The following is an 18,908-nucleotide window of genomic DNA, read 5'->3' as shown; positions in this document are numbered from 1 at the left end:
TTCTCGCTTCCTATGTTTTTTGGAAGATTTCCTTTGGTATCATTCATGTTGTTTTCCGTATTTTGTCCTTGGTTATCTTCCACTGTGTTTCCCTCAATATCGTGTAGAACTGAGAATCTTGAATTCTGTCTACTTTTCGTATTCTCGTCATTCCTTGTCTGGTGTTCTTGTGGTTTTCTCTGTTTCCTATTTCTAGTCAGCACCAACATCCAAGGATCGAAAGGAATTTCTCCCTCGGAAGGGTTCTCTCCCCTGTGCCGTTTCTTGTGGATGTACTCGGATCATCACTCTCTAGGGATTTTTCCAAAGTTTTACCCACAAATATTTTCCTCATGGCCATAGAGTCCGCATCTAAAACATACCTGTTGGAGACTTTCATATTCGATCTTCTAGGCAAGTCGTCTATTCCAAGGCACGGTAGGAGTGGCTTATTAAGGTAGACCACCACTGCAAGTCTGGCGAACCTTCCTCTTTCGTCGGTGTTTTTGTTGTAATCGACTTTTATTACCCTTCTGATGGAATTGGCTATGGTATTAAAGAGTAATCTATTGTAATATCGGTACGGGAAACCTGGAAGCCGGACCTAGACAATGACTTGCGATGGGTGATTCTCGATTGTGGAAAAACTTCTACTCCAGGTTTAAACGGTAAGGTAGCTTCCATACATCATCCAAGGACCTTCAGTGAGAACTCTAACATAGTCGGATTCCTTGTCAAACTTGGCTGGGAAATAATTATTCTCTAGATCTATCAGGCTGAAGTTCGCTTTCGGTTGCCACATCTTTTTGATTCTTCCAATGAGTGCCCTATAACCGATCTTTTTGTCCAACAGACAGATGATGACCGTGAACCTCATATTTATGTCTATTATTCCATGTATCCTGTACGAGCCGCTGGAATCAATGAAGACATCGTCTTCTTGGGAATGCAATCTCCTCCTCAACGAATTATTTGAGTCGTCTCTTTTCTTGATACATGTCCCTAGTCACCATCTCCGCATACGTCTTTCTCCCATCCTCGTTTGCATTTCCAGATGTTCTTTGGGAGGCCGTCTGTTCGTTCGTGCTAACTTCTTGCATGCAGAAGTCTTCTGATGCGTTTCCATTCATCTGTAAAGAATTAACTTGTTGGTCCCCTTCGACTTCTAACTTGTTCTTTACTTTCTTTGTTGCACGATCCTCTTCTAAAATCCCCGGTGTTCCGGGGCCTTCCCGAGGTGGTGGAACGAGATTTTCCTCCTTTCTCATGGATTCTTCTCCGGTTGCTTGATTATTCTCCATCTTCATCTCTCATGGATTTTTCTCCAGCTACTTGATTGTTCTCCATCTTCCCAAGGTTGTCAATTCTTTTGCTCTCTTTAGTTCAATTTGAAAAATCAGTTTAGTTAAATTCGTCGAATAGTCTGCAATCAATGCTCTTTTTTAAAAAATAAAGTTCAATCAGTTAAATAAATTCATATTCATAAAAGATCATAATTTAATATAGATTCTACTCGTAAATTTCACTATTAAAACAACATAATCATAATCGACCATGGACCAAATTTGAGTATTGTGGGTTGTTAACTTTTCTTCACATGCAATTAACTCTCAAACTCATTTTGTTCTTATTACTTGAAAAATCATTTTTTAAAAGGGTTTGTAAAAATACTTCTTTTAGAAGATGCTTTTAGAGATGTTCAATCATATGATAACACTTTTTTTAAAAAGAAAATCAAGTTTTGTTTTAAGAAATTTGAATACACATTTTTCCAAAATAAAAGAAAAAATTGTTAAACTTAAGGATAGTTACGGAGACAAATTAAAATTCCTGAGAAAGAAGATACATGAAATATACTCCCTAAAGAATAAATAAATAAATAAATAAATAAATAAATAAGAGAAAATGACCGAACGGCTTCATGTAAATTTATGGCTGAAAAAAGACGTCTTTAGAAGCACATAATCATTTATGTAGACAACACAATTTACATTTGCCAAATTCTACCTCACTTTCCCGGACTAGGGATTGCAGTATGATCCGAACCCGACGGAAAACTCGAAATTCAGTCAAGTTCGAGTCGGGTTGAGTTCGGAGATTTTTTTCGGAAATTTTTTCGGGTCGGGTTCGGGGCAAGGTGTCCCCGACCCGCCCCGATTATATATATAATATTTTATATTTTTATATTAATTATATATATTATTTTATATTTTATATTAATATATATATATATAATATTTTCGAGTTCGGATTTGGGTATAATATTTCGGGTCGGGTTCGGGGACGGGGCAAAAAAATCTCCGACTGGGCGCCCAGATAAAAAACCCGTCGGGGATGGGGATTCATTTCGGGTTCGGGGATGGGGCGAGCAAAACCCACCCCGAACCCGACCCATTGCCATTCCTACCCAGGACTCTTTGATTCTCAGCAATGTAGCAGCAAGATCCTGTAATTCAACTCAACAAAATAATCGAATTGTTTCCCAAAGAATGATCGATTCGCTAAATAATACACTACATGTTGAAGGTCATTCGCCGGAGTACAACAGAACGAATTTGAACTATAACAGGGAAGTTAGCTTTCCTCGCCATCCAAAGTATAAACAGGAATTTGCCACAACTTGGTATTCTTCTTCGGGTCATCGGTTAGGCTGAGATCTGTATCATCTTCCTTGAAAGTCTTGATGAACGTTTTGGCTCCCATCAACACAAGCCTCTCAATCATGAATAACTGGTAATTGTTCTCTACCAAAGGATTCAAAATATGACTATAGTTTGATGAATAAGCTAGTTTGTACCTGAAAACAACCAACAAAATTAAGGTAAGCTTAAATGTTCATAATTGCTCAATTTTTTCCAAATTGTTTACACAGTACACTATGATTGACGCATGGCATGTAACTACCATATTGATCCACTTTCATTGAACAAAATTCTAGTTTCTGAACAATACTTTAATTTTAATTCAGTCTTCAAACTTGGCTCGCACATATGCAAGCCATAGATAAGAATCTTGTACTGCTCTGCAAAAATAAATTCGAACTACTCTCTTCCACCACTATCACCAGAATTTATCAAATATGGATAACTTCCAGACACCAGCACTGACTTCATTTCCTCGGATGATTTCACTATACATTTGGTTGGTTACAGACCAAGAGACCACAATTAAACAGACAACTTGCAGACGGTCGAATTAACTCCTACACCCCAAAATTTCAACCAACGGCAATAAAAATACCTTTTATTTATAGCACTTAAGATGTCCTTAGTAGAGTAGGAGAGTGAATGGATGGAAAAGTAGAAAGAAACTAAATTTAGTATGCTTGGTAGGAAAAATATAGCGCAGATTATCATTTTCTAGCCTAACTCAGAAACAAATAATTCCAAATTGGATAATAGAGATAAAATGATAACAGTTATAAGTGTTCATTTCTTTTAAGATTTTCATTTTATTTCCTTTTGTTTTTCTATTCTACCTACACCTTGCCCATCAATGAAAATTTATATATTATATCTTCCCACTTTTCTCCTCATCCAATTTTTCAACTCTCCCAGTTTTTCTTTCCACTACCAAGTAAGGCGATAAGGTAACTTTTGCCTAAAGAAATAAAGCACTGGCTATTATCTGCAAAAATGGGAAATAAAAAAGGGTGCAATTATACAAACCATAAAAATATGAGGCGTTAAACAATAATCTCAGAAACAAAAAATTGCCACAATGTAATACAGGCCTATCATCCTCCCAGCACAATACCTTGTGATTCATACAAATGTTAACAAACCATGTGAACATGCATAAGAAATCATAACTTCATACAGTAGGAATTCTTAAAGGAAAAATTTGGCATAATAGATATTCATTTCATAGCTGAACTGGAAATATTAAATTGAATCTACATCAAAGAGGGAGAACGTCATAAGGGGTTCTAAATCTTGAGCATATCATTAGACAATAATGATTTTACCTGACAGAAAGGGGCGAAAAAAAATCAGGTGCTCTCTCATTTGAAGCAATAAAAAGTGTTCGACCAGATGGTACCCACTTCTGAATCCTGCTAAGGATAAATTCTGGACGGGTGTCCCTATCCAAATGAGGGTGTAAGCTCCTTTTAACACCATACCCATCATTCCTTGTTTTTATTTTATCACCTCGGCGAACGTGGATAGCATCATAGTCACCAAGGAGACTTTTAATCTGTGGACAAGAAAACAATAATTAGAGGCCGGGTTCCTCAAATTAAATAAATATTTCTAAAAAGTTAAACAGAACCTGCTAAAACAGTTTTGCAGAGATTATTTGTAAAGAGCAATTTCTCTTAAAATGGAGATTTAATCAGATTTTTTATTTGATTTGCTAATCGTAGCTCATCAATTAATTCAATTGAAAATTAATAATGCAACTAAAGTTCCCTAGTTCATTAGGGATTTCTTGAACAAGATTTTTTCTAAGAGAAAATACACATCTAAATTCATGATGATACAAAAAAAGAAAAAACTTTCTAAATCACGTACAAACAATAACCTTTAAAGGGAAACCAAAAAAGCGAAAGCTAAATTCAGTAGTATGTGTGAATTTGTTTTAAAGAGTTCAAGGCTCAAAGAGAGAAATAAGAGTTTATCATAGAGAAAGTAAATGCGAAGTGAGAATGAGAGTTGCTAGACAGAACAAAGGAAACACAGAAGATACTGAAAACGCAAGTCAGCCTTTTAGCGACTACAGAAGAAGAATAAAAAATAGAAGGAAATTTGTTGGATACCAGCAGCAAATAGAAAAGTAGACGAGGGGAGGGTGAAAATTTGAGAGATGAAGCATCAGTGTGGGAAATACAGCTTGAGGAAAGGAAGGGAAAAGAGTTTTTACTGTTTTATGGTTTAATGACACTTTTTTTATATAGGAATAGTAGGTCTCGTTAAAAACCTCCTTCTTAGTAGTCCTTTACCATAAGGCAAGAACCGACTAGCGGAAGGAGGAAAAGAATACCTCAATATATTGATTATAAATGAATTACATAAGACTTAAAAACACTCCTAGAAGATACATAACACTTAAACACTCTAATAAGACCCTTGCTGAAAACCTCCGAACCCACTAGAACAAAGAAAACCACTACCCAATTCCCTCCTTTGCTAGTTTATCAGCTTCGCAATTACAGCTCCTCGGAATCCACCTCACAATGACCTCATTCTCAAAAACAATAGACACAATATCCTTAACAAAATTTAAAAGAAAAGTAGGAACTGAATCCTGATCTTTCATCCAATCCACGGCTAGCTTGCAATCACTTTCAATAATGAGCCTTCCCTTCAATACCCATTCTGATGACACAAAGAGGTCTAAGCCTCTTTTGATAGCTTTCAACTCTGCTAAAATGATAGGAGTAGGACCTACTTTTACTGAAAACGACATAAACTTATTCCGATTCCAATCTCTAAGGATTCCCCCAATCCCAGCTAACATCCCAACACTACTAATAGCTCCATCCACATTCAACTTGAAAAAATCGGCTGGAGGAGGACTCCAGCAGACCACTGGCCTGTGTAAATCCTTAGCCGCTGAAATGTTATCTACCAATGAAGGATCCCCAATTAAAGAATCCACTTGAATAGAAAGTAGAGGATACTTAGCTAGGAACCATTTCGCTAACCATAACAGAATTGTGAAAAACAATGAGGATCTGTCCAGCTTACCTCTTTCAAAAATTATTTCATTTTTCATCTTCCAAATCGACCATAAAACAGCCCCCGGAATAAATTTCCACATAGCAGAAAAAGGCTTCAAAACAAACCACGAACTGATAAGGGAAGAAGGATCAGCAAGTAAGGCTAACAGGATACCCCAGTAGCCTATGATTCTGTACCATAATTCCCACGAAATTTGGCAAGAAATAAGTGTTGAACTGATTCTTCACATTGGTTGCATAAGGGGCATTTACTGTCCTCCCCTATAAGAACCCCCTTTTTTTCAATTCCACTCTAACCGCTAATTTATTGTGTGATACTTGCCAAAGGAATGCCTCTACTCTAGGAGGAACCAAACCCTGCCAAACACATTTATTCCAAAGAAAAGGCTCCTCATTCACTGAGGAGATTGCCTTCGTGCAAGCTTTAACAGAATACAACCCCTCACCCGCGCCATTCCAAAGCAAACAATCCTCCAAAGAGTCATTTAATTTGATGTCTTTGAGCCTATCCAATAACTCAACCAGCTAAACCACTTCACAATCGCAAAGATTCCTCCTAGTCTTAATATTCCACTCCCATCCATTCGGCTCAAAGCTTCCAAAATCAGCAACCTTACCCCTTTGATTTGATGAAAAGGCAAAAATCCTAGGAAAAAGAACTTTCAAAGGAGATTGTATATTTCGGAGATTGTTAGACTTACAAAGTCTATTCAAATTGACAGACTTACAAAGTCAGCTCACTTTATTCCTGTGCGGGTAAATTATACTTTGAACAAGCTGGCGAGATTGTATATTTCGAAGATTGTTAGATTACATGGTGTTCCATTGTCTATTATTTCTGATCGAGATCCGAGATTTACTTCGAGATTTTGAAAGGCACAACATACGGTTTTGGGAACAAGATTAAATTATAATACATCCTTTCACCCACAAACTGATGGTCAATCTGAAAGAGTGATTCAGATTCTAGAGGATATGTTGCGGGGTTGCGTAATTGATTTTCATGGTAGCTGGGAGAAGTTTTTGCCGTTGGCTGAATTTGTTTACAATAACAGTTATCAGACCCGCATTCGTATGGCACCTTACGAAGCACTCTATGGGCGTAAATGTCGCACCCCTATTTGTTGGACTGAGTTTTTTTTTTTGATAGAATTTGTTGGACTGAGTTGCGTGAAAGGAAGACGTTGGGACCTGATTTAGTACGCGAGATGGAGGACACAGTCAGATTGATTCGTGGCCGTCTGAAAGAGGCATTTGATAAACAGAAGTCTTATGCAGATCAAAGGAGGAAAGATATTCAATTTGAAGTTGGAGAACAAGACTTTTTAAAAGTTTCACCCTGGAAGAAAGTATTGAGATTCGGGCATAAGGGTAAATTGTGCCCAAGATTTATTGGACCATTTCGTATTTTGAAGAGGATAGGACCTATTGCATATCAGCTTGAGTTGCCTTCCAAGCTCAATCGTATTCACGTCTTTCATGTATCAATGTTGAGGAAATACCATCCAGATCCAGGTCACATTATTCAGGTTGAAGAGGTAGAGCTGAGACCTGATTTGTCATATGAGGAGGAGCCCATTCAGATCTTAGAAAGAAATGAGAGAGTTCTTCGGAATAAGCGTATTCCAATGATAAAAGTTCAATGGAGTAATCGAGGCCCCTCTTAAGCTACTTGGGAGACATTAGAGTCAATGGAGGCTCAGATTCCTCAACTATTCTCATAAGGTAAATTTCGAGGACAAAATTTCTTATAGAGGGAGAGAATTGTAATAACCCGAAAAATTTGAAGAAAAAAATGTTTAAATCGGTGTAATTTGGTGAAATTTGGTGACTAAATTAAATTTTTTGAAAACTTGTAGGCCATTTTAGAAGTAAAGAAATTTTAGGGACCAAGCCCTGAATTTACCCAAGGAGTGTCGACAGGTTGGGTTTTATAAACGTGTTTTCTGATTTTGAAATCAGAAAACACAGGCAATTTCTCAAATTTCCTCCTCCCGTGCGCTTACTTTCAAGCCCGATTCTGACGTCGTCCGACTTCCGATCGTAAAATTGAAACCACCGTCGTGTTCATCTTCGAACCGTGATCAAAACACGGTAAACCAATTATAGCGAAACGCTGCCAAACGACGTGAATTTCGGGTCAAAGTCTCGACGTTTTATTAGCACCACCACCGGGAAAATCTTAAATTCATCTCCGATCGTTGATCGGTTTTCGACACCTCCAACACCATTGTGTTCATTGTGTCGTTCTGAGTCCGACGGTGTCCTCCCTGTCTCCGTAGGAGGCGGCGCGTGAGGGAGGTAGAGCGGTCAAAGTTCCGATCGAAGTGAAATCGAACTCTCCACCGTTCAAAAACTTGAACCGAGGTTGGTAAGTGACTCAAAATCGCTTAAAAGAATTTTTGGAAATTTTTTGCAGGAATTTTTGGAGACCGGAGGTGGTCTCACGCGCCGCCCCTGCTCGTGGGGAAGATTCGAAATGAGGGTTTATATTTGTTGACCGGCTTGACCGGTCCAAACCGGTCTGAACCGGTCTGACCATACCCGACCCGTTGACCCGACCCGACCCAATGACATTTTTGGGAATTTTTTTAAAAACAGTGACATTCTGGTAATTATTTTTAAAACTATGACATTTTGGGAATTATTTGTAAAACGATGATATTTTGGTAATTATTTTTAAAACAGTGATATTTTGGTAATTATTTTTAAAAAAGGTGATATTTTTGTAATTTTCGAATGTGGACTATTGAACCCCTTTGACCATAACTTTGATCGGCTTTAAACGGCCATTAAACGACCTTTGATTTTGTTCGAGTATACCTATTCTGACATTTTTCGACATGCCGAATCCGTTTCCGAAGTCCGTTTTGCCAAATTCGAACCCGAAGGCCTCCAAATCATCAGTCAAACCCGTTGACTTTAATTTTGACCAAGAATTTGAATTTTCGAAAAATAATACTTTATGTTGTTCGACGCCCTGATTCCGATTCCGTACTCTGTTTGGTCAAATTCAGACTCGAAAACCTTCAAATTTATAGTCAAACCCGAAAAATGCTTATTTACTAAAGAGTTTAAGCTTTGAATGGTTGAGTAAGACTTGGGACTGATAAATTATTAATGTTTGAAGGTACAAGAGACTCTCATGACCGTTCGACAGCTCGACCCAGCTCCTCTAGATCAGTTAAGCCGCGTGTGCCAGTATTCACTCGTAAGACCCGTAAATTTTATGATTTCAAAAAATTAATTTTGTTACCCATTAGCAATATAGTGTTATTATGGATTAGGTTCGAAAACAGTAGCAGAGCATGGCGAGGCCAGCAATCACTAGATCTACTATTTGAACCTATTGTCGAGGTGTGTTCCCTGTGTACTACTGATTGTTGTATATGTTTTGAAATATGGTACATTGAAAGCTATGGTTTAATGTTTTATTAATCCACCTATTTACTGGTGATGGTTTATGGAATATGACTGATATATGATTATTGGTTTTCATTGGTATATGATAATATTGATTATGAAATTATGGAAATTATGCTTACTGTATAAATAGTATTTTTAAAATACTGATTTTTGGGTTGGATTGCATTACGGAGGTACAACTTTGATCAAGCTGGTAAACTTTATGGACCTAATGTGACTCTTGGGTAGGCTCACGGGCCTCAAGATGCTTCATTAGATTGGCTCCCTTTGCTGTGTGCTTAGGGTAAGCCCTACGGACTTAAGGATACAGGCCCCAAAGCCTATCTTTAGGTTGGCTTCCTTTCTGCTGTGTGCTTAAGGTAAGCCCTATGGACGCAGTTCTGGGGAATTGCGGATGGTGTACATGAGAAGGGTTTTAAATTACGAGTTTCAAAAGTTAAACTTCATTATGGTTTGATGATGAATTTCTGAACTATTACTCATTTACTGTACCTACTATGATTTTATTGTACTATTGGGACACACTGAGCCTAGCTCACTTTTCGAAAATATTTTCCCCTTTCAGATATTGTTGGTTAGATACTCGGATCAAGCACTTGGAGGATCAACATATCTCTTGAAGTATATCTTATTGTAATGTTTTATCTTTTAAGTTGACTCTATTATGGTAACATGGCCTTATTTTAAAAGTATTAGATTTTATAATGAGTACTCCTTTTGCTAATTTATATTGGTTTATTGAAATTTAGATTTTTAAGACATTTTTTATTTAACTTGTTATTTTTCTCATAATTATGAGTTGGTTTTTTTATAGTATAATTTATTATAATTTCATAAATGTCATTTATAAATATGATTTTACGTTGATAGAATAACGGTTTCAGAAAATCTCTTTAAGAATCAGGAATGTGATCCACTAAACTTAGTTGAAACGCATAGGTCGAGTCTAGGGGGTTACAGAAAGACTCCAAAACTGAACATGACCTTGAAGCCAAACCAATCTCACCACTAGTGGTTCCACCGCCAGGTACAACTTCTTTCTCAGGCTGATTTGACAAGTTTTCCATCAATCCAAGTGTAAAGGAACCCGATGTAGCCTCAGGGGAACATCGACCAGGGGGAGGAGGTTCAATTTGAGTATTAGAGAGGGCCAGAGCAGCAATGCTCGACATTGGATTTTTGGATTTGTCGTTGTCAGAGGCAACCGTGTCTTCTTCATCTTCCTCGGGAACCCAAATAATAGGCTTGAAACTCGGAACGATCTCGCAAACCAGGACGTTAAACGATTGGCCTTCAACCTTCAATCCTACTACCTCGTCAGTTTTAGAGATGAAATTTGTGAAAATTTGGATTTTTTACCCGATCAAAGAACAATGGAAATTGGGATTTTTCATCTATTGCAATAATTTTCCCCCATTTTGATGCAATGTTTGTAAAGGTATCCCAGCTCCAAGCATGAAAAGGAATCCCTTCGCAAACCAACCAAATACGCTGACTCTCCACTACAAAGTTTTTTTACCATGATTCAAATCTGTCGAACCGCACTGCCAGAGACTCCGAATGCTCTACCTTCATTCTGTTAAGTAACATCGAGGATTCAAAACACAATAGGACAACATTTCCAATAGCTATCATCAACGAAAAACCCTTGAGGCCTTTTTCATGCATCTGTCTTGCAAGGTTCGAGATGGAGACAATTTCTACACCAACACACAAGACAATTTTCCAATACTTGTAATTTATCTTCATCAACCACCCCTTCTATCGATGATAGGTAACTGCTCTTGTCAGCTACATCCTTATCCTTCCGCTGAAAGGATGGAATAGTTCTTCTCCAGAAGGATTGCCTAGGATTATATTTTGCCATCGAAACACCAATCTTGCATCCAAAAATGAAAGAACCATCCATCCTAACAATTGCTTTCTTGGCTTCTTCAAATGTAGCAAATCTAATAAATCCAAAACGAATTCTCTTAAAGATTTTTTAGAAGGGATGAAAGCGTCAATAACCTTTCCATGGATGCAAAAAAGAGAGCCAAACTTTTTCCAGTGAAGATTCTCATAAATGTTTTCAACAAAGAGCGTATAACACCTAGCCGTAATCCCTTTTTTTTGTTGATATGTATTTTTCCTTCCCCACGAACTGTTATCCTTCCTCCAGATACTGCTGCCATTTCTCCCGTAATTATTTTTGGTTCCAGACCAAACCCTGTTGAAATGATCGCCCATATTTCAGAAATCAACTTCAAGGCTGAAACTAAAAAACATGTTAAAATTATTTTAGAAATGTCGGTACCTTGTGGAGGCGAGTGAACTTTACGCACTGGGCGTTTGGTGATCGGTCTTTCCAGATCGGCCAATCGTCGCACGGTGTACCTATTTGTGCTGGCGGTGTCAAGATAATGGTCTCCAAAAGTCACCGGAAAAATTATTAAAATCTCAAGTGTCAAAATCTGGAAGTCGGATAGCAACTAAACCTGTAGAACCACTACTACACATCAGCGCACCAGCATATGCAAATTCCACTCCAACTCACGTTCATGGCTCAATATGAAAGACTAAGGGAAAACACATAATAACAATTTATTTGGGAGTCAGTGCAGGACTTCATCGTGCCTCCAAGTTAAACGTTTTCCTGGTGGGGAGTCACTGTACCCCTACTTTGCCCAGATTGTACTACAAAAATGCAGCAAATTTTAAGCTTTAGTTCCTCGAACAACAAGATTCTCCAGCAATTTCCTTTGTTTTTTCGGTCGGGCAGTGGACTGGGGTTGTTATCACGTTGTTGATTCGTCGAGGAGATATTTTTCAGACAACGGGTGATGCGAAGTTCTTTTAAATCTACGCCGATCTATTTCGAGTTTGAAAAAACCAGCTCAGATCCATGTCCGGGGTGAAAAGAGAAATCGAATGGTGACTTTAACTTCCTTTTCTGATTCCAACGAGCGACGGTCGGAGCTTATTAACGGTGAATTCATTGATGTTTGTAAATGAGATATTCATGCATTTGATTAACAAACTCGTTTACAATTTTCTCTCCATTAAAAAGACAAAAGCTCATTCCACTAGCCGGTAAATGCTATGTGGAAAGCGATATTTGATTGGTTAATCAATTATATTTGAATGCCATCTAGAATATTCTAAAGATAACATGGAAAAGAGGATTAAAGAAAACCTGGTCAGCCGCAATTCTTAACTTTTCTGCTGCCATTGAAGGAAGAAATGAATATGGCAATATAAGAGCACTTCGGTTCATTCGATCCTTGCACTCAGCAAACCTGAGTAATTATGACAGATTAGTGTCAGAGAACTTTTAACAAATACGATATCTTAACTGGTTCATATAGAAATACTAGTTTTTTTGTGAATATTGATGGATACATATAAGAGAATTTTACTTAATCTACTCCTTGTCTGCCTCCCCTCCGAGGCACTATGGTGGTGTAGACATAAGGAAAAGCAAATTAGCCAATCAATTACTTAATATGAAATCGAATTCCATGAAGTACCATGACAAAGGGCTTGCAGTTCGGTTAATGAGTAAGAGGTTTGAGTAACGACTATCCTTCTTGAGATCCACCCGTGTGAGTCCTTCAACATGGGCAACCCCTCTAGCTCCCAATTTCATACTTGTTGATAGTATCAGATGCCATGCATTTGTATTGTCTAAGATTACAGGTACAGTTTCAGATATCATGTCAATATCATATAAAGAATCCATGGCACAAGAGGTTGTAGCCCACCTGCCCAATGAGAAAGGAAAGTTTAGATTGTCCAGTTCTCTACATCAATGTTGAATTTACATGAATAAGGAAAATTGATACTTCACCTTCACAAATCTTGCAGTAGGATTAAAATCAAAGTAAAACAAAACTTGAAAAAATAAACACATAAATAACGTCAAAAACAGTTCACTGAAAAGACAACTTCATAAAAGTAACCTTTCCTCTGCAGTTACGTTGTCAACCTTATGGAGAATTCCCTTGTCATTGTGAATTGGACTGATACACATTCTAGAAGGCAAGACGAAAGTTCTGCAACAGGAAACACAAAACCAGATGAAATCATAAGAAAGTTGCATCTTATATATGTATATATCAGAACGCAACATAGAGAATGCAAAATTAGCCTTGAGCCACATTTTTGTAAATCAAAACTGAATCTTCATTTTTCTTCATGGTGAAATCAAAATTGACTCGTCATTCCAATGAACCATAGCTTTTAAGAGAAAGATTATAATATTGCTTTCCATTAACATAGTCATCAGCATCTCAAAGTTGTAAAAACTTGGAGCGATTTCTAGTTCTTTGAGCTTTGGTCTTAGGTAAACAGGCTATATTATTAAGAACCACTAATCCCAAACTTCACAATTACATTACGCGCTATTTAAAATCGATAAGATCTATTTTGTTAAGTAGATAGTATTGCCCCAATTCCTAATTCAATATACTAAAAATGAAAAGGGGTTGAAGGAAGGATTCTTGCCTAGTGAAATGCAGGTAAATTAAGGAAGCGGATAAAACGAAGACACAAACAACGCAAAAAAAATGTAAAAATGAAGCCAACCGATTACCTGTTTAAGACGATGGCTTCTTCAAGAGCACACCTAAGGCTAGATTCTTGATGACCCAAACCTTCACATGAATCACAATGCTTGCCAGGGCAATCGATTCGGTTACCCCAGTACAAATACTTTTCATGGAGAGAGTGCTCCCTTGATTTCTTTTTCAAACGGGTTCTGGCAGAGATGAATGAAAACGGAGCCGTGGAATTCAAGGAGGAAAACAGGAAAAGCAATGCAGTGGCAATAATGAACCCCAAAATCAGGAACCGAAATGGGGATCTTACTCTGGGTTTAGACTTCAGGGATTTGGGAGTTGCCATAGTCGTAAAATATGGGAATTTTGAGAGTCGAAGCTCAGTCTCTCACTTCCTTTAGCATTAGGCAATCCTCCTGTTTCAGATCTCAGTTTTATGTATGGAGGCCTTGCCCTCTTATGAGTTTTTTGAGTTATTCGGTTAAAATTTAATCAATGTTTAACTTAAGTTGATTTTATTCTAATTTAAATTGACTTAAAATTTTAACGAGTTAAATCAAGTAAGATTTAAATCAACTCCAAAAGTTTGTAAATAATTTTTTTATATTTTTAGTAGTTACATTAAAAAATAAAACTCTAATTAATAATTATTAATTTGTTAATAATCAAAATAAGAAAGATGTTAAATTATTACTACTAATTTATTAAAATCGAGTTGCGCAACAAATATTTTTAACGAGTATGAGTCGAACAATTTTTTATCGGGCTTAACTAGTAACGAATCGAGTCAAGTAATAAATTTTTTTAATGAATTTGAATCGAGCACTATTGAACTCGTGATCAACTCGCTTAATAAACACTAATTTTAGCTAACTATTTGATTAGAACAAAAAATTGGTACAATTAAAGTTTAAGTAAGAGGTGACTACCCAGTCTAGGATTTACATATGAATTTACAGATTGTCCACCAAAAATAATGGTGATAGGATTCGAACTTGGGCTTACAAGCTTAAATTCTTGAATCGCAACAACTTGTGTTAACACTCATTGGCTTTGATTAGAAAATATTATAAGATAAATAATATAATTTAAATATTTACTTTGATAAAAAAAATTAAGTAACTAACTAGAAGAATGATATGTCCTGAATATCAAAATGACAGTAAATACTAACATGATGTTAATTTTACTTTGTCTTGCTTTATACTATACAATATTTATAAATTAATACTAGATAAATTAATAATTTCTTTAAAATAATGATGTTTCTCTGTCCCGATTTAGGCACAATGTTTAAATTAATAATTTTGATAAATTAATAAAACGATAATTTTCCTAAAGACTTTTATAAATTTATGGTCCATTCAATATTATAAATTAATAATTCGAATTTGGGCTTACAAGCTTAAATTCTTGAATCGCAACAACTTGTGTTAACACTCATTGGCTTTGATTAGAAAATATTATAAGATAAATAATATAATTTAAATATTTACTTTGATAAAAAAAATTAAGTAACTAACTAGAAGAATGATATGTCCTAAATATCAAAATGACAGTAAATACTAACATGATGTTAATTTTACTTTGTCTTGCTTTATACTATACAATATTTATAAATTAATACTAGATAAATTAATAATTTCTTTAAAATAATGATGTTTCTCTGTCCCGATTTAGGCACAATGTTTAAATTAATAATTTTGATAAATTAATAAAACGATAATTTTCCTAAAGACTTTTATAAATTTTTGGTCCCTTCAATATTATAAATTAATAATTCTATAAAATTACAAATATAACTAGGACAACTTAGCAAAATATGATTCTATTATTATTTGTTTCTTCTTAAAATTTAAATTTAGTTGTATTTCATCTCTAACTTTTCTTACTGCATAAGTTTCAATATTGCATTCTCATATTGCAACAAAAAATTGTGAAGAGTTATTGCTGCTATGAGTGCTTCCTTCCGCGTAATTCGTTGCAATAGCATTGTACTATCTTCAGTTTTGATTGCAAAGTCACTCAAAAAATTCATGTCATAAAGAATATTGTAAGTTCGTTGAATCATAAAAAATCTCTTTAAATTAATAAAATTACATGGTCCCAACATTATTAATTATAGAGGTTTTTGTGTATATAAAATTTAAATAAATAACTAGAATTTAAACATTAAGTGTTTAATATATATATATATATATATATCATTTATTGTTTCACCTTAGATTTTAAAAAATTAAAATATTTCTTATATAAAATATTTTACTCCGCTCATGTTATAAATGTGATATAGTTTAATTGAAAAATATTAAGCATAAAGATATATTTAGTCATGAATGTTTACATTTTTTTATCAGGTTAAATTTTATCTTGAATTTTTTCAAAACAAAAATTAAGTTACTTTTATGTAGGAAAAATATGGACATAACATTAATTTATAAACAATTTTGAGATGGTAGATCACACGGTAGTCTAAATATTTTCATGTTCATATGAAATTATTTCTTATATAACATCTTAATAAATGATTTATAATTATAAAAATAAAAAATTTAATAAAAATAATAAAACAATTACATGAGATATACATACATTGTTAGGTCAGATATCATAAAAATAACGTTAAAAATAATATTGACTAATATTTTTATTGAAAATTACTATTCAATCTTTTAAAAAGGTTGGAATCAAACTTGACTCTTATTAAATTGTTATAGGTAAAATTTACTTTTTAAATAAAAAATTATAAACACTAAAAATCAAAATTATCTTTATACCAAAATATTATTTTTACTCAAATTATGAGTGATTTAAATTTTAATTGTAATAAGTTTGTTAAAAAATAGTATATCAAACTAACAGGGGTTGATTCAAGTTAAGTAGCTTGATATTGCTTAAGCAAGATCTTGAATTCGAATCCTTGTGTATGCAAAAAATCTATGCTGAGAGATTCACCCACCAAAGCTAGGTGTGTGAAGCAAGTCAATTTGGATTAGTCAAGACGAAACATTGGAATCGAAAGGACAATAAAAAAATAGTATATCAAAATTTGTAATCCAATTTATTTTTCTAAAATATATTTCCTATTTTTATAATCTGAGACGTTTACAAATTAATATTTTTTCAAAATTTTAATAAGTAATTAGAATAACATATTAAACTTGATGCAACATAAAATTAATTAAGGCATAAAGTAATTTAAAATCTTTGAATTTAATAATTTTTTATTTATTTTTAAATTTTATTTTGATTCACATTTGTTTTCGCATTTGAAAAATTTTAAATTTATTTCTTGAATTTTATTTTAGTGCACACTAGTCCATAAATTTTATTTTAATCCATATTATTCCCCAAACTTGACAACTTTTCCAATTTTATTTGATGATATGGCACTTTCATATTATATAACATCTACAATGAAAAACAAAAAATATCAAAAAAAAATTCAAATTCAAGGATAATATGGATAATGTTAAGAATTTTATTTGTGTGTTTGTATATTATGATTAGAATATTATGTATTAAATATGAATTTGATGTATTTTTAGCATAATGATTAAATTAGTCCTTAATATTTGACAAAATAGACATTTTGACCCCTTTTCTTTTCTTTTTAAAAAGCACTTTATCCCCCAACCTCTTATTTTAGGGCAAAATGCACCCTAAATTGATGGTAACTATTAATTGACTAACGATTAACATTTACGACTGACAAGACACATACACATGGATTGAAATACTTATGTGACATGTCTACGTTTGATGTCATGTCAGTAAAAAATATGTTAAAATTAATTAATTATAAATAATTATTTTTTATTTGAAGCCTTTCTAAAAACCTTGGGGATTTCAATGACTCTGGATATCAACTCATATGCATATCGACTCAGTTGAAGAAAATCCCTCTAATATTCAAAAACTAATCTATCACCTAGAATTAGTAGCGAAAACTGTAGTCGAAGATCATCCATATGTGTTTTTGTGATATACGTTTGCTGAAACTCATTTAAAACAACCTCCCAGGCTGCCTTTTCTGGTTGAAGAATCATCTCTATCGTCCCCATCGATCAATAAATGACATCACCTTTGAAGAGGAGATATAACATTTTAAATTAACTTTTTGGGGTCAGGTGTAATTGCCTCAAATTTTGTGGGTCTCACGCAACCACTAATCCAAATCTATAGGATCATCCTCACTGCATATAAAGAGAAGTATAATACTCTCTTGATACTACAAATGCTACCCTTTGATTTCAAACTTGTTCAAATTTCATAATGTCAAACAGTATCAATACTTAGAGTATTGATATTATTTATAACAATATTATCGATCTTGTCCTTCATAGTATCAAAGTTGTCCTAGCCCAACAACCATATTTTTTATTTTAACACAGGTAATATCAATACTCTAAAATGTAGTATTGATACCACTATGATCTGAGCATATTCCAATGATAAAATTAACTACCCCAACAGCTAGAATTCAACCCTAATGACTCCAAATGGCTAGAAACTCAATCTAACATATAAAAACAATCCAAGAACACTTGAAGAAGGTTACTACACTTATCCAAGCTTAAAGATCAAGAGAAAATAGTCTTCATTCTTAATTTCTTAATTTTCTCTTGTATATAATGTATTGAGCGTTATTGAATATCTTTGTAATCATTCTTTGTGAGATCAAATCTTTGTAAACACCTGTCTTCTTGTTTACACATAAAAAACCTTGTAAAAAGGGGAGAAGTTCTAGTTTAGCCATTGGAAAAACTAGAGAGTTGTAATGTTACAGCTTATCCTTGAAAGGTAAGAACAAATTAGTGAATTTGTTAGAAATTCTTAGTGCGAATGCTAATGTAGTGGATGTAGACTTGATTGAGAAGTCGAACCACTATAAATTATTGTGTAAATTATTTATCTTTCATTTCTTCCACACTAAGATTTTTTAAAGGTCAATTCACCCTCTATTTAGCTTATTTTGGTTGATCCATAAATACTTAATCCTATGAACCTTGTTCTTTTAATATTTTGATATTAAAAAATAAAGACAAAAATGTTTTTGGAGTTATTTGAATTTGTTCAAATATTTCAAAAATAATTCAAAGACCATAAAACAAGAGTTTGAACATAAAAAATGGTTTTCTAGGTAAGTAGTATTGATACTTCTTCTTAAAGTATCAATATTGCATGAACAATATCAATCTGTTCTGAAGTAATGATACTGTATCTAAGAGAAGTATAGATAATTTCTTGGTAGCACCGATACTAACTTTTGATTTAAAACT

At 34.3% G+C, this 18,908-nt stretch overlaps 1 protein-coding gene across 1 annotated transcript; it reads right to left on the bottom strand.

Moving 5' to 3' along the window:
* Positions 1 to 2,385: 2,385 nt before the first annotated feature.
* Positions 2,386 to 14,013, bottom strand: LOC120116904. Its single transcript, XM_039137286.1, has 6 exons — positions 13,662 to 14,013; positions 13,030 to 13,122; positions 12,598 to 12,831; positions 12,264 to 12,366; positions 3,947 to 4,176; positions 2,386 to 2,776 (listed from the first exon to the last, which is right to left on the bottom strand). Exons 1-6 carry the CDS (start codon positions 13,970 to 13,972, stop codon positions 2,554 to 2,556), a joined length of 1,194 nt encoding a protein of 397 aa, XP_038993217.1. The 5' UTR covers positions 13,973 to 14,013; the 3' UTR covers positions 2,386 to 2,553.
* Between the last annotated feature and the right edge of the window lie 4,895 nt (positions 14,014 to 18,908).

This window comes from Hibiscus syriacus, unplaced genomic scaffold (genome assembly GCF_006381635.1).
Source record: "Hibiscus syriacus cultivar Baekdansim isolate YM2019G1 unplaced genomic scaffold, ASM638163v2 tig00110306_pilon, whole genome shotgun sequence".
Classification (NCBI taxonomy): Eukaryota; Viridiplantae; Streptophyta; class Magnoliopsida; order Malvales; family Malvaceae; genus Hibiscus; species Hibiscus syriacus.
Note: the sequence above shows the minus strand (reverse complement) of the source record. Positions and strands in the feature narration are given on the sequence as shown.

What these genes read in the sequence shown, in the direction of transcription:
- LOC120116904 (XM_039137286.1), bottom strand. Translation starts at nt 13,972, where the DNA reads ATGGCAACTCCCAAATCCCTGAAGTCTAAACCCAGAGTAAGATCCCCA. An exon ending in ACTGCAAGCCCTTTGTCATG is followed by an intron (nt 12,367 to 12,597) that starts GTACTTCATGGA and finishes ATAATTACTCAG; the next exon opens with GTTTGCTGAGTGCAAGGATC. An exon ending in TAAGAATTGCGGCTGACCAG is followed by an intron (nt 4,177 to 12,263) that starts GTTTTCTTTAAT and finishes TCTTGTCCACAG; the next exon opens with ATTAAAAGTCTCCTTGGTGA.